We start from the raw sequence: 15,213 nt of genomic DNA, 5'->3' as shown, positions 1-15,213 counted from the left end.
TTAATAAGGTTGCTCTGTTAAGGACTCCTGTTTAACTTTTTATGGAACGTTTTGTATTTCATACTGTTTACCTACTATCATTCTCCAGCTTCAACTGCTTCACATTTTTAAAATTTCACGTCTATTAATACCGCTGAAAATCTGGGCATCTTGTCAAATACCACAGTGTCAAGCAGTGTGCTGCTGGGCTACTGGCAGACTTTCTGATGGAAATGTGCTGTTGCCAATGCAGAGATAATAGTCTTGACCTGGGTCCAGGCTAGGCAAAGTTTCAGTTCACAGTAGCTTCTCACACTTAATCATACTGTGATTATTTATATGAAATGTATTTTGTCTTCAAATTGTTCCATGACCAACCTCAGTCTAAACTTTTGTTAAACAGCAAGCTTCTTGTGTCTATCATTAGCATGTGTTCTATGTATACATCTGCACTTCAGTCTCTATTTTTCTCAGTGTGATGCCCGTATCTTCTTCCCCCATTCACTGTCTTCTCAGTTATAAGAGAACTTCTGCCTTAACACGTTAAATAAGAATTCAGACTTTTTTCTTTGCCTTTACAATCATATTCATCAGAGGCCAATTGAGTTATTCTAGAAGAATGTCATCTTAAAACACCTGTGTCTTTCATAATTAATGGAGGTCACAGTTACATTTTACGATGTCTCTAGATGAAATGAGTCGTTCAGTTAATATGCTCCTGATGGCTCAACCTTTTCTTTAACGGCCTCTGAATCATAGTACTTTACATGATGACACCATTCAACTTCATCTGTTAGGGACTGCACTGTGCCCTCAGAGAATGGATTGTTGTGTTTTGTGATTTGTTGCTAATGTTCCGCTGGGGGATGAGATGTGACCCAATGATGAGTTCTTCAGTTCTAGAGTTAATAAGACATAAACTCCAGTAGAGACAGAAAACCTGTTTGGACATCTAGTGGTGGAAAAGACAAACAGGCTTTAACTTTGTCATTTGGCATCTGTCAAAGGCAATGGCTTTGTGATTTGAATTAGTCATCTGCATCTGTGGACTCCTCTGATAACATTACTCATAAACTGATCTGGTTTATTGCATTTGAATGTGCAATATCTAATTTTATCCCAAGACCTTGGGAACAAATGTCTAATTTTACTCCAGAAATACTAAGGAGATACAAATCCATATTTTTGTCTAGTATAGCCATAAAACAAAACCAAGTTTACCACTTAGCAAACTGTGGCTTCTTATTTCTAAAATGAGAAGAAAATATGTAAATAAAATAGTTCCTTTAAACCGTGTCACCATACACAGAACAGTTTCACATCTTAATCTTTTATACCAATGCCTTTCTCCCTTGAAGAATGACCGTAGTCCTCATTACTACTCGTTTACATCTAGAGGTGTTATGAAGATGAATGGGAATACTTAAAGCTTTGAACTTCTCACAAATTGGCCCATTAGAGAAACAGATGCTAAGAGCAACATTTGGTTAGCATCTCTGCTTGGCTGGGAGCCTACAACATCACTCTTTCATGTTGGAAAGGTTGGTGGCCTTTCTCCTGGACCTCACATATATTGTTTTCCCACCTCTGTGCTCACACAATTGCAAGATAAAGTGTGTGCCTCCTCTGCAGTGCCCTGGAGAACAGCCATTTGTAGGGAACATAGATCTTACTTTGTGGTGTGAGTGGCCCAGCGTCTGGGAGTATCAATTTTTTATTCCTTTTAGAAGATTTTCTTTCTTTTTGTAACCTTTAACTTCATAGGTCACTGACCTAAACTGTAATAGATCAAGTTGTCGTGGGAGATTTAAGGTCCTTCTTGTTGCTTAGCTGGACTGGAATTTTTGTGTAGCCAAAGTAGTCTTAAGTCTATGCTGGGAGGAAAGCAGTTGAGAAAGAGGTTGGAGGTTAGCAGGGCCCAAAGAGTTTGCTCAGATCGTTTGGTCCAGGGGAGGGGATTAAAGCACTTCACTTGAGATTTATCTTATAAAGAATATCTTTCAAATAGTTGGGCATTGTTGTTGAAGAGGACTAAAATCTGCAATGTTACATATTTGTAGTATAAAAAGAACCATCAGAATATTTGAGTAATTACTTGGATTTCCTGTTATTTATTATTTATTAAACATACATTTAAAAGAATCTACTATGCTGTGCCATTCAAAAAAAACAAACCAACAAATAAAAATAAAATCAAAACAAACAAGAAAACAGCCCTACAGATATTCAATCAACTAACATAAATATGAACATTTAAGTAGATACTGGTAATAAGCAAGGCTATACATAGTTCCCGTGACTTCAGTTTCAAATTTCCCACATCAGTTTTTTTTTATTAAGAATATAGTTTATAATTGGTTATTTAATATCAAATGGTCATCCCTGGAAACATACATACAAGTAGCATTATACAGTTGAACAGGTTATGGTTATATTTAGGGATTCACATACACATACACACACATATACACCACCACCACCAACAACAACAACAACATTAGTGAATTAGTGAAAAAGAGGCCATAGATTTGAAAGACAGAAAAGATGGGTGGATATACGGGAGAATTTGAAGGGAGGAAAGAAAAAGGGGTAGTGATTTAATTATATTATCATTTCAAAAAGAAAAGAAAAACAGACTGGTTTATAAATATTGTCATAAGTACTTATTAACTGAACTTATGCAAATGGAGCCATCTTTCCGTGTTTTATATGATGAGTTTTCAATCATATCTGATAAGATTATTTTGAAATGTTAGTTGAGTGAAATATAAACATTTAAACTAGTTGTCAGAAGTTACTGAAATTCATTTGACATATTTATTTTTAATTTAATTTTTATTTTATTTTGTTAAATGGCTGTTGGTTACCTTTCCATCAACAAGCTACTTTACAACATTAATATAGTTTAAGAACAATTCTGCTTTGGCTCACAACATCAGAACTTTTAGCTGTGCCCATTTGCACCTTCTATGTTGGTGGAGATTGTAATAGATGAGACTTGTGTACCTTATGTAGGTTGGGAAACAAAGAGACAGACAGACAGAACTGGCCAGGGTCCCAGTAGCTCCTTCAAGGGCACGCTAACAGTGGCCTAAGTTTTTACTACAAGACCACATCCCCTAACAGTCCCTCTGTTCACAACAGTGCTGCAGTGTGTGAGCACAGCTTCAGCACATGGACCCAGAGTGAACTGCCGGTCCAAATTACAGAGATGTGGCTCATTAACTCCGTCACTTCAAATGTTGTTTAATTATTCATTTCATTTAATTAGTTTTTCTGTAACAAGTGTGTGTGTGTGTGTGTGTGTGTGTGTGTGTGTGTGTGTGTGTGTGTGTGTGAGAGAGAGAGAGAGAGAGAGAGAGAGACAGACAGACAGACAGACAGACAGAGACAGAGACAGAGACAGAGACAGAGACAGAGTATGTAAGGCCAGAAGCTCACCAATTGGCTCCACTGGCAAGTGAGTTGTAGGACTCCCCTGTGTTGTTAGAGTTTTCCTGCCTGGCCCACAGTCAGGACAAATCTCTGACACCCGCCAGTCCCTCAGCCACTCAAACCCGACCAAGTAAACACAGAGACTTATATTGCTTACAAACTGTATGGCCGTGGCAGGCTTCTTGCTAACTGTTCTTACAGCTTAAATTAATCCATTTCTATTAATCTATACCTTGCCACGTGGCTTGTGGCTTACCGGTACTTCACATGTGGCTTGTCATCATGGCGGCTGGCAGTGTCTCCCTCACCGAGCTTCCTGTTCTTTCAATTCTCCTCTCTGTTAGTCCCGCCTATACTTCCTGCCTGGCCACTGCCAATCAGTGATTTATTCATTGACCAATCAGCAACACATTTGACATACAGACCATCCCACAGCACCCCTGTCTCCAAACTCCTCCCCCTCCCCTACAGAGACAGAGCACCACACCTAGCTCCTCACAGCACTGCTGGGGATCTGGACTCAGGGCCTCATGCTTGTGCCCTGTAATAGACACCTTTTCACTGAACCATCCTGTGCCTGTACACATGGTTCCTCGGAATAAAAAGGAATATGATTTATGAATAAACACACACACACACACAGACACACACACACACACACACAGAGACAGAGAGAGAGACAGAGAGACAGAGAGACAGAGACAGAGAGAGAAACAACAGTAACAACAATTAAAGAAAAAGAGACCACCAACTTGAAAGAAACCAAGGGGGATGTACATGGGAAGGTCTGGAGGAAGGAAAGAAGGAATAGTGCAACTTTATTTTAATCTCAAAAAACAAAAAAAAAGTAAAAGCTAGGATTGTCAATTATTTAAGTACATTGACAGATTGTATATTTTGACTCTCTTGTTTCAGAAGGGCAGAGCCTGGTTCTTGCTGAAATGAAATGTGGGCAGGTAGTTTAGAGAAGAATTTAAGAAAATAATGAAGGTGGAAGAGGGCTCCATGTAATCCAGTCACAGTCAGACCAAACTGTTCTTTCAATGGGAAGACATATACCACTGCCAGATCATAGTCACTGAGGAGAAGGTCGATGGCCTGGAAGCAAATGCATTGTATGAGCAGCACTGGGGCCTGATCATCTTATAGTGTGTGTAAATGTGTCTGTTGGAGATGAGAACTGACTGCATCCTAAGGTCTGTTATTTCTGTCTCAGTTTGGTATAGGTGAAATGAGGAAGAGGGACTCGGATGGTCGGTTGTTGGGGCCATAAGACACAGATATAAATAAAAATAGGGTCTTTCTCTGAATCTCTACCGCCTTGAACCATTTGTACTGTGTCTCTCCATTTGTAGAACTTTCTTCTCTGCAAATTGAAGGTGTTTATTCCTCAGTGGCTTGCCTCCAAAAGATTTGTAGTCGCTGGTTCCACTTTAGATTAAAAACAACTGAAAATGAGTTAAAAATCATCAGTTCCCATCTTATAACCCAGGAAGTACTACCTAAGGACAAGTCATGTCTTCCTTTGTGCTTTTTCAGGGCAGCAGAGTAGAGGTAGTAATGATGATGGGACTCACAAGGACTGTGGGGTTGTTCCTAGGAGACATCATCTCCTTTGCCCCTTCTTATCACTTGCTGAGTGCCTCTGGCAAATAAATTTATTATCTAGGAGATGGTGGGAAGGAAGTCATAGTCCTAAGGTGCTTTGACAAAAAGTAGATACTGAAATTGACTGGCAGTGTCTTTAGGGAGCTGGGCTAAGTTTAAAGGCTAGCAACAGATGAGAAGCCGACAACACAATGCTTAGAAATTTGAATTTGTTTGGAGTGATGTGAATGGTCATTTTTAGTTTGTTGTCTTCTCTAAAGCTAAACACTAAAAACTGGAACCAGAGACTATAGTGAGTAATCTTGGTACGTCCTCTCATCTGCACTTCAAATAGAGAAAGGGCTTTGGACTCTTCTTCCCAGCCGCCATGCCCAAAGCTTCACAGAGCATCTGATGGGTTCCACCATTTGCATTTTTCAGTGGCCCAAGGATATGCTTGTTTTTATTTGGGTGTGGGGCCTTGTTCTAGAAAGTACCCAAGATCAGTACTGTACTATGAACATGAAGATGTCTATGTACACACATACATACTTGAGTGTGGGGCCAGATAATGATCTTCAAAATATTACTAATACTTAGAGATACACATGTGAAAATATTTCTTAAATCGGAAAAGAACAGCTTGACTGGTCTCAGAACCAATACTCAGAAACAGTATTGCCAACTTCTCTGAATACTCAATGGCACCACTCCCATTCCTACCAACAACTCAGTAGAGAGCCAGGCAGGGAAGACTGTTAGCTTTGTCCATCCTCTGTATTTGATCCTCCTCCATTTCCCTGCACAGTGGAACATATGCTGAGAACTATAATGCATTGAGAAGTCTTAGTCACATAAACACATTAGACATTTGGACTGCCATTTGCGTGCTCATAGTCAGTCATGGTTTTGTGTTTTATGTCTGGACTTAAAACTTCCCCAAGTGTAGGTTTGAAGATGGTTATTGACTTCATTTTAGAGGCAAGGAGACTGGCGCACAGTCACTCAGGGTTTTTTTTGGCAAGTTTGTTTGATTGCACAGCCCTAGCTTTTGCACAGGTATTCTTAACCTACAGGTGACTGCAATAATAGAAGGGAAGCCTTCTGTAGGCAGAGCACCGAGTGGGAGATCCTGTGCTATAGGGAGCTGATGCTTAGAGAGGCTATGGTGTGGTGGTATCGTGTTCCCCAAAGTATTGTGCACTCTAATAAACTTATCTGGGGTCAGAGACAGAACAGCCACTAGACACAAAGGCTAGAAAATGGTGGCACTCACACCGTTAATCCTAGCATTCCAGAAGTAGAAATCCCTCTGGATCTCTGTGAGTTCAAGGCCACATTGGAAACAGCCAGGCATGGTGACACACGCCTTTAATCCCAAGAAGTGAGCCTTTAATCCCAGGGAGTGATGGCAAAAACAGAAAGATATATAAGGCGTGAAGACCAGAAACTAGAAGCATTTGGCTGGTTAAGCTTTTAGGCTTCTAGTAGCAGTTCAGCTGAGATTCATTCGGATATGAGGACTCAGAGGCTTCTTTCTGAGGAAGCAGGATCAGCTGAGGAACTGGCAAGGTGAGGAAGCTGTGGCTTGTTCTGCTTCTTTGATCTTCCAGCATTCACCACAATAACTGGCCTCAGGTTTGATTTTATTAATGACTCTTTAAGATTCATGCTACACTATGGGGTGGTTTGCCTGGGCCTTGCCTCTGCTGCCTTTTCTAGGTCTCTTGTCTAAAATTCCCAACTGTGTGTAGATTCCCAACTTCCTTTCTAGGACTGCCCCCTGTCAGTGTCACACATGGGAGCACATGCCTGTAAATATGCGTGTTTCCATAGTCCTTTTTTTTTCCCCCACATGTGCAGGATGTCCCCCTTGTCCTCTTCATAAGACATTACTTTTGGAAATCTGTTCTCTTCAAGGTACCCACCTAAGGTGTTCCCTTTCTTCAAAAAACGTTCCGAGTTTCATGTTGCATATGGGGGCATAAGCTAGCCAAGTTTTCTAGAACTTTCTTCCATAGCATATCAAGAGAAAAGTTGAAGAGACAAAAGAATATAGCAAACAGGCTACTGTTGTGATTTGAAGAACAGTTTTCAGAAACCATTTGAAAAACATGTTAGCACTCAGTGACTGATGTGTAGCACTCATGACAGTAGCCCCAGTTCCTGCTCCCCACCTGTCTCTATCTGCAGTTGCTGGGATGGTCTTCTCAAAGCTATACCCTTGACCTGCTTTGGCTGGCACTTGTCTCCATTCCTGGAGCAGAGCAGTGTGTCTATTTCTGTCTTTCTTTTCATTTATTTATTTATTTATTTACTTTTGTTTTTTTGAGACAGGGTTTCTCTGTGTAGCTTTGAAATCTGTCCTGGAACTCGCTCTGTAGACCAGGCTGGCCTCGAACTCACAGAGATCCACCTGCCTCTGCCTCCTGAGTGCTGGGATTAAAGGTGTGCGCCACCACTACCCAGCGTATCTATTTCTGATAGCTTGTATCTACATGGCACCCTTCCCTCCCCATCAGTGAATGTTACCTACATTTGTTTCTTATTGCTGTTGAGGTTGTTTTTCTCTTCATGCCATAGAAGTAACCTTAAAATAAGCCATTATTACACATCGTTGTTCTTTGATTTCTCTGAAGCCCCCTGGCCTTTTGCATGTTAAGGCGCACTTTTCCTTTTTGTTCAGTTCTCTCCTGAATTACTGGAGTATACTTGGATTGACTATCTCCTCTTCTCAAGGTGTTTCTACTGCCACAGTGCCTCCTCTTCCTGATGCTGTGGAGGCTCTAATGATTTCATCCTGAGACAGAATCACCTCTTTTGATAGAAGCCCAAAAGCTACATTCCAGAGTCTACTGTACCTCAAATTTATATTTTCCTTCGTCTGTTGGCACAGCCATATCTGAATGGAATGGCAGAAGTCATACAACCAGTACAGCTGCTTGACAAAGATCCAGCAGAGCTGAACCAAATGATGGCTGCCATGTCACCTTTGGTTTTCATCTCCACCTGTTACATACTTGGGCACTTTTAATATTTGTACAATTTGAGGACATTGGATTGATGAAAAATTCCTTATGAATCATTTATGCCTTCTTCCAGGAATGCTGCTTCTAAGCTTATCCAGGGAAGTTCTGAGCATACTATCCCCCCCCAACTTTGAGGGAGATATTCTTATCTACTTGAAGGTCTTCCTTATGCCTTGGAGGTTGTGACACATAAAGAAGAAGCCAGAGATCTCTTTATGAGGCTATGAGATATTCTTGAAACATTTGTCCCTATACTTACACTGGAACAAGATATTCAAAACAAAGTAAATTCAAAAAGGTCAACAAGATCTGGTGGGCTAAAGGAGTTGGCCACAGCTCAGATTACAAGCCTCTTCCCATTGTTCACTCAGACAATTACATGGCATACAACGCTGCCCTACATAGAGACATATTGATAAGTAAAGTATGGAAAGATGATAAAAGTATGAGATGTTAGGACCTCCCTCTCTTAGAAGTTAGCTAATGTAGAGACACTATAATGTCATATGACCAAGGAACAACAGAATGCCAAGATTAGACATATAGACAAATTCTATAAGGATATAAATGTGAACATTGATTGTAATTACTGTAGCTTTAGCCTGAGAGTTTTTCCTGGGCAGTCTGACCACTGAGAATTAGTAATACATTACTTGAGACATGGCAAAATGGCCAGGGTGGTTGAAGGTTTTGTTTTGGTCTAGTGTCCTTGAAGCAACCAAAACAACCAGCCTGAGCACAGGCTGTCATATGCCTCTAGATTCTCAAAAACTGGTTTATGGGGTTTATGAATAAGAATGATAACTCTGTTTATTAATGATGTCAGAACTTGAGGGAAAATGATTGGCAATGATAACTCTGTTCTGTCATAGTTTATTAATGATGACTAAAAGATGAGCAAAAGGAAGTGAAACACATGTCCAAAAACAAAAATGATATGATCTATGTTTCGGAACATCATGAATGTATCCCTGCTAACTAAATTCTGTATAAATAAAGAAACACTCTGGCTGCTAGTCAGTCAGGCTGCAAGATTCTCCCAACCACCATGGCCTGGCTCACTTCCTTCTCCCGCCGACTCCTTACATCCTCTGTAGGACCCATCCACCACTGGGGGATGGCTCCTGGCAGTCTGTGCTCTGCTGTGTCCTTTGCACGTTCCCTATTGAAATTGGTAGTTTTCTTGTGTCTGATTTCTGTATTACATATGAGCTGCAAAGCTGATTGAACTATTGACAGTATCAGTTTCCTTGTGAAAACTGGTAAATTTGTGCCTCCAAGCTGAACCCAACCAGCAAGACAGATGCTGGGACACAGACTAGAGTCAGAGTCTAAGAATAAAACCCAGTGAGAGGAAAGAATAGACCCTGGAAGAAGAGTTGTGTTTCATCTTCCTTAAGTTAAACTTATTTTCAGAGTCAAGTGCCCATGTCCTCTTCCTAATTCACACCAACCCTAGCAGGCAATGGGAGCATGCATCTGTCCCTGGCATACACACTGCACAGTACACAGCTCTCTCACCAGTCTCAAATGCACATCTCTTGAGAAGTCAGATGACCCTATTCTCTGTTTCAGAGAGCTGTGTCCCATATTAGTAACAGGGTGGTGTTTTGTCCCCCACATCACTACCTGTTTTTACTTGTCATTCTCTTGATGTTTATGGACTTTGACTTTTGGGATCTATTAAAGGTAACATGCTCTTTGTTTGTGTTTTGCAGAAACTATCTCTTCAGATTACGGCTTGAGGATCTGTCTCTCATCCAGGTAGGTGCAATGTGTTTTCCATAAGTTTTCATTTTTCCACCTCAAGGAACTGAAGACAGATGCATGTAAAGTTGTTGATCAGGGTGAACAAGGTTCATTTCCCCAGTGGTCAGGCCCCAGGACTCTTAGCTGCCTTACCTGATGTGAAACACCACCTTCTTTAATTTCCAATTAGCCATTTCCTCCTGCATGTGGTCTCTTCACTCCCTGGATGTCATTCTGACTTTCTTTTCATCAGATGATAACAGCGCGAGGGACATCCCTTGAGTCCTGGAAGCATCTCTAGTTAGAGCAGGTATTGATTGTTTAGCTTGATGCATCTAGCTATCATGATCTGATGAAACACCCTTTTCTCCTCTGTTTATCATTATGATGATAACTATGATGATAACATTATTATGATAACTATGAATGCACTGGGTAAAGGCCACATAAAGTGAAGAGAAAAAAATTAACCTCTAAAAATGAAACTTGTTTCTGTTGCCACTTGGAGAATGAGCTTGACATCCTTGTGCTTGACTGTTTATTTTAGTGCAGATCTGATCACTGGAGCTTCTTTTCTCCCTCTAGTCTCTTAGGAAATTGTGCCAGGCAGGGTCTTCTTGAAGGGAAAAGAGGGGAGATACACAAAACTCCCCTACCAGTGTTCCCAGGCTTCCTGCAGACTGTGTTGGAATCCCCGGGTTGTGCATAGTTTGGAAAATGGGCTTGAAACAATTTTAGAAATACCCTACTGTCCCAGGCTCTAAGGAGTTACTGGGCAGAGGTTGATCCTTTTCGTCTAGAATGCTTGTGCTTGTGAACATTCCAAAACACTAGTACTCGAGTTTAATATCAGATCCACCTTTCATTTTCCAATGTCTTAAAATAAGAAACTCCATAATCAGCTAATATTGCTATCCTTATCCCTGGACTTGTCATCCAGCACTAGGCTTATTAGTCATTATCAATTTCTTCATTGACAAAATAGCCACCAATCACCTTAACCATATGCTATCCCTATTCAATAAGGATAACCAAAACCACTCAAAGGAGGTGAAGCACAGTCGTTGTTCCACAGTTGTATATAGCTTCTGCTTTTTAAGTGATGTAGATGGATAAATCTTGGTAATAGTTTTATTGTGTTGGACACCAAATTGCCTGCTCATTGAAGCTGAGTGTACAACTTTAGCTGAACTGACTGTTAAAATGTGAGTTTATTAATAGGCAATCAAAAAGATCAGCAAGCTACAGGTACTCTCTTAAATTAAACAAAACAGTCCCAGAAATACAGAGACTGAAGGATGTCACTTATGTGTAAATCAAATGACTAATTCAAAGTAGCAGAGAAAAGAATGGCTACTGAAGGCTTGAAAGATGCAGAAAAGATTGGAAAGGCCTTGCCCAAAGTATGCACAATTCCAGTTAGACAGCGGTAATAACTCTAAGAGACCTCTCATACAGCTTGATAATTTCACTTTTAATAACTGTACTGTGTACTTTAAAATTGCTAAATACAGATTTTAAATGTTCTATCCACAGAATAATAGTAAATGTTTTAGGTAGTACACAGATTATGTAGCTTGAAGCTATTCTGCAATATATATACATATAATAAAATCATGTTATATTCATAAATATATAATTTAATTTTTACTGAAAACCAAGCAACAGTTTAAAACAAAAATTTTAACATAATTTTAAAAATTATTATAAATAATATGAAATATAGACCATTCAATATATAATATGTTCATTTCTACTCTCATGGTATAATACAGTATCTAGCTTCTCATCTGTGAAACATGGGCTGTGAGTTGGGGAGATGACTTACGCAACTGGTTCTTAAGCAGCACCAATGTGATAGGCAGGGTGGTGGTATGCAGCACTTATAATCTCAATGGCAGGGAAGTGGATCAGGTGGATGGATCCCTGGGCCTTGGCTTACTGCCTAGAAAGTCTAGCATACTTGATGAATTCCAGACCAGTAGAGACCCTGCTTCCAATTAAAAATAAAAGGCGAATTTTGCTTGCAGTGGTCCCCTGTCTTCCATATGCATACACATTCATGAAAGAATAGACTCTCACAGAATTGTGCATCTGCACACACATGAATATTACACCCACCCTAACACAGGCACATAGTAGGTGTGCAAATGTGTGCAAAGAAGCATGAAAGAAACAAGTGTGGTGTTTATTTGTTTCCTCCTTTCCTAGCTCTTGGATTTTGAGGTTCTAGAAGCATTAAATTCCAGGAAAGTGAGCACAGTTTACAAACAGAAGTTCCCACTGTGGGAAGCCAGTGTTTCTTGGAGAGATGATGATTCTAGGATAGAGAAAGAGTGATGTCAGATTAGAATGAAGGAGCTTGTTTTAGAAAGGGAGGAGGTGTTCAGAGATGGGTGATGATCTGGCAGGACACAGAAGCCATCTGGGAGTGGGCTCCCTGAAGAAATGGAAAAATTGACTGCCAGGAGATGGTAGAAGTAGCAGATTATTGAACATTGAATCAGATAAGAATTTGTGAGCATATGTTAGCATTAAAATAATAAAAATGAGGCAAAAAAGCCAACTAAAATATTGAAGGAAAAATCTAATAGAAAATTAGGATTTGGCAACCATCCCACTGAAAACCCTATGACATAAACATGATCCTTGGGTGGTAAATTTATTAATTGGATTTGAAGAGAACCGGAATATTGGTATTATCATGGCACTTATAAAGATAATGGTTACTAATTGCACATGGAAAACTTGCACCTTGACAGTGAAGAACCTTCCTATGAACCTATAACTAATCAGTGTATCATGACTTCAGTAGTAATAGGCCAAGTATCTATGATTTTTTTGTACTGAGGAAGCAGCAGGGTTTCCATGACAACTTACCAAAAAATTATAAATCTCATCATACAGAAACATCACTCAAACCCAGATAAACATCTGACAAAAATCTGGCTTCAAACTTTCAAGCATTACAGTCATGTGATGCATGTGTATCTGAATAAAGAGTTGCTTCTTCCAAAAAGAGAACACGTAAATATGTCTATCAAGATATAATACTTACTCCAAACTGATGCTTAAAACACGCTCTTTTTCATGCTACAAGTGGCACTTTTGAGACAACTCAAAAATTCGAAGGTCAGTAGATAAGATAGAATCTTAATGTCCTATAAATATACAAATATTAATCCCCTGATTTGCGTAATTATGATGGTAAGTGTTATGGAAGAGAATGCCCTTATTTTTTTTGGAAAGCCATAACAAAATGTGTGGGGCTGCTATGGTTTGAATGTAAAGTGTCTTCCACAGGCTTGTGTGTCTGGACACTTGTCCTTAGCTGATGGTACTGTTTGGGAACATTGTGGGATCTTTAGAGGTGGAGCCCTGATGGAAGAAGAAAGTCACAGCGCTGGGCTGGAGGGTAGGGATGAAGCGGGGCTTCATAAGCCAGCTCGACTTTCTCTTCACTTTCTGCTTTTTGCCTGTGGATGCAGCGCAACCAGACCTCCTGGTCCTGCTGCTAAGGCTTCCCTGCCATGATCCATGACAGAATGTAGTTCTTGGAACTGTGAGGCAGAATGAAGCCTTTCTCACTTAAATTTCATCTTGTTCGGTATTTAACCACAGCAAAGTGAAAAGTAACTAATGAAGGAATAAAGGGCATCACATTTGTAAGTTCCTCATGAGTAACTTAAGTCGTATGTGTGCACTTGCTGCAAACACCTACAAAGTGAATTCTTTGATAACATTAATGGGGAAGTTGGGATAAAAATCATAATTATTCATAAAAATCACATCATAATAAATTCAGAGAGCTCCAGGCATGTAGTTACTATTAAGCTGAGAATAGCATGTTGCAAGGGCAAGGAGACTAATTGCCTTCCCAGGCATCACTTCCTTTTGCCAGGACTACCTTTGACAGGGTCACATGAAGGTTGTCTACAGCAGAGAGCACTCTTACTGAAAAAGAGAAGCATGTCAGTCTTGCCACCCGGAGTGACCTCAGTCTGCTCACACAGACTGGGGTAGATAGTGACATCTTACTGGCGGTTTTCAAAACACAGCTCTGGCCGGGCGGTGGTGGCGCACGCCTTTAATCCCAGCACTTGGGAGGCAGAGGCAGGCGGATCTCTGTGAGTTCGAGGCCAGCCTGGGCTACCAAGTGAGTTCCAGGAGAGGCACAAAGCTACACAGAGAAACCCTGTCTCGAAAAACCAAAAAAAAAAAAAAAAAAAAAAAAAAACACAGCTCTGATAACGGGAGCCACCCTCCACCTGCTGAAGCGCATGCCAAGCAGTGCAGCTCTCCTGTCAAGTGTCTGTGTCTGCAGGACTGTGGCCTGTTGTTTATTTAGTGTTACTAGAGATAAAGCTAACAATTCTTTTCAACACTGTTTGTTTCTCATATGTCCCCAGGAAACAGGTCTTGTTGAATTCCATGAATATTTTATTTTTATTTAAATGACTACTTCCAAGGGTGAAAAAAAATAATGGAATAAACACTGGCAAACAAAGGGCTACATTGTTCTAATGAATGGGTCATCTGAGAAGCCTGAGGATGGCTCATTCCATAAAGACACTTGCTGTTGAACCCCAATCCTGAGTTTGCTCTCGGGAATCACATGGTAAATCTACATGCATGCACGCATGCGCGCACACACACACACACACACACACACGTGAGAGAGGGAGAGAGAATGTGTGTGTGTGTGTGTATGTGTGTGTGTGTGTGCTAAAATAAAATGTAATATTAAGTCTTAGGTAGTTCTATATTATCTGTTAATCTCAATGAAAAAATAAAGACACATAGTGTATCTTTTATTACTGTAGCCCAATATTGCCATTCTAACATAGGATTATTACAGGAAGTAGCTGAGATATTCTGACTTCATTGTAAGTATCAAGGCTTGTTTGCATTTTGTGTCTCTAGCCTGCATTAACTGAACCGGCCATGTTGGGTATTCCGTGCTTCTGCTGGACAGTGCAGTTGTGAGGAGGAACAGGATATTTGTAACTTCTGTGATTTTGGTTACTTTATACACAGATTATTTTCTGCTAGAGAGAACCAAGATTGAATTATATACCTTAGGTTAGCAGTTTTTTTTTTCCCTCTCTTCTCCAAAGACTTAAAAAAAAATCAGAGAGTATAAAAAGAGAGATCTGAGACCATGGAGGACACCAAATCTGAAAGGAAAAAAAAAAAAAAAAACGTCAAAGTCAAGGGGATGTCAATAAAGATGGCTTCTCTGCATCCTTTGTGTGTGGCTGGGCAGGGCTAGCTGTTGCTCCCTCTACTAGACATCATGGCCTCCTTCACGTGGCTGGTTTCTGACTCATCTTTCTCACCACCTTGGACATTTCTACCTTTCTGCTGGTGTCAAGCTGCTTCTTGGTCCCCCATACACTGGCTGTTCCCACATTCAGGTATGTTCCTTTGTAGC

The 15,213-nt window shown here is 40.3% G+C and overlaps 1 protein-coding gene across 8 annotated transcripts in view; it reads left to right on the top strand.

Annotated features, from left to right (window-relative positions):
- The window catches only part of Sema5a (semaphorin 5A), a 469,252-nt gene that overhangs the window by 230,123 nt on the left and 223,916 nt on the right, over positions 1–15,213 (top strand). For all 8 annotated transcript variants that reach the window (XM_052743005.1, XM_052743006.1, XM_052742999.1 and 5 more), the window contains one exon: positions 9,749–9,794. In XM_052743005.1, the coding sequence (XP_052598965.1) occupies positions 9,749–9,794 (46 nt within the window). The remainder of the gene's footprint in view (positions 1–9,748; positions 9,795–15,213) is intronic.

Source organism: Peromyscus californicus, unplaced genomic scaffold (assembly GCF_007827085.1).
Source record: "Peromyscus californicus insignis strain IS unplaced genomic scaffold, ASM782708v3 Scaffold_18__1_contigs__length_77618521, whole genome shotgun sequence".
Taxonomy (NCBI): domain Eukaryota; kingdom Metazoa; phylum Chordata; class Mammalia; order Rodentia; family Cricetidae; genus Peromyscus; species Peromyscus californicus.
This window is presented reverse-complemented; position numbering and strand designations above follow the sequence as displayed.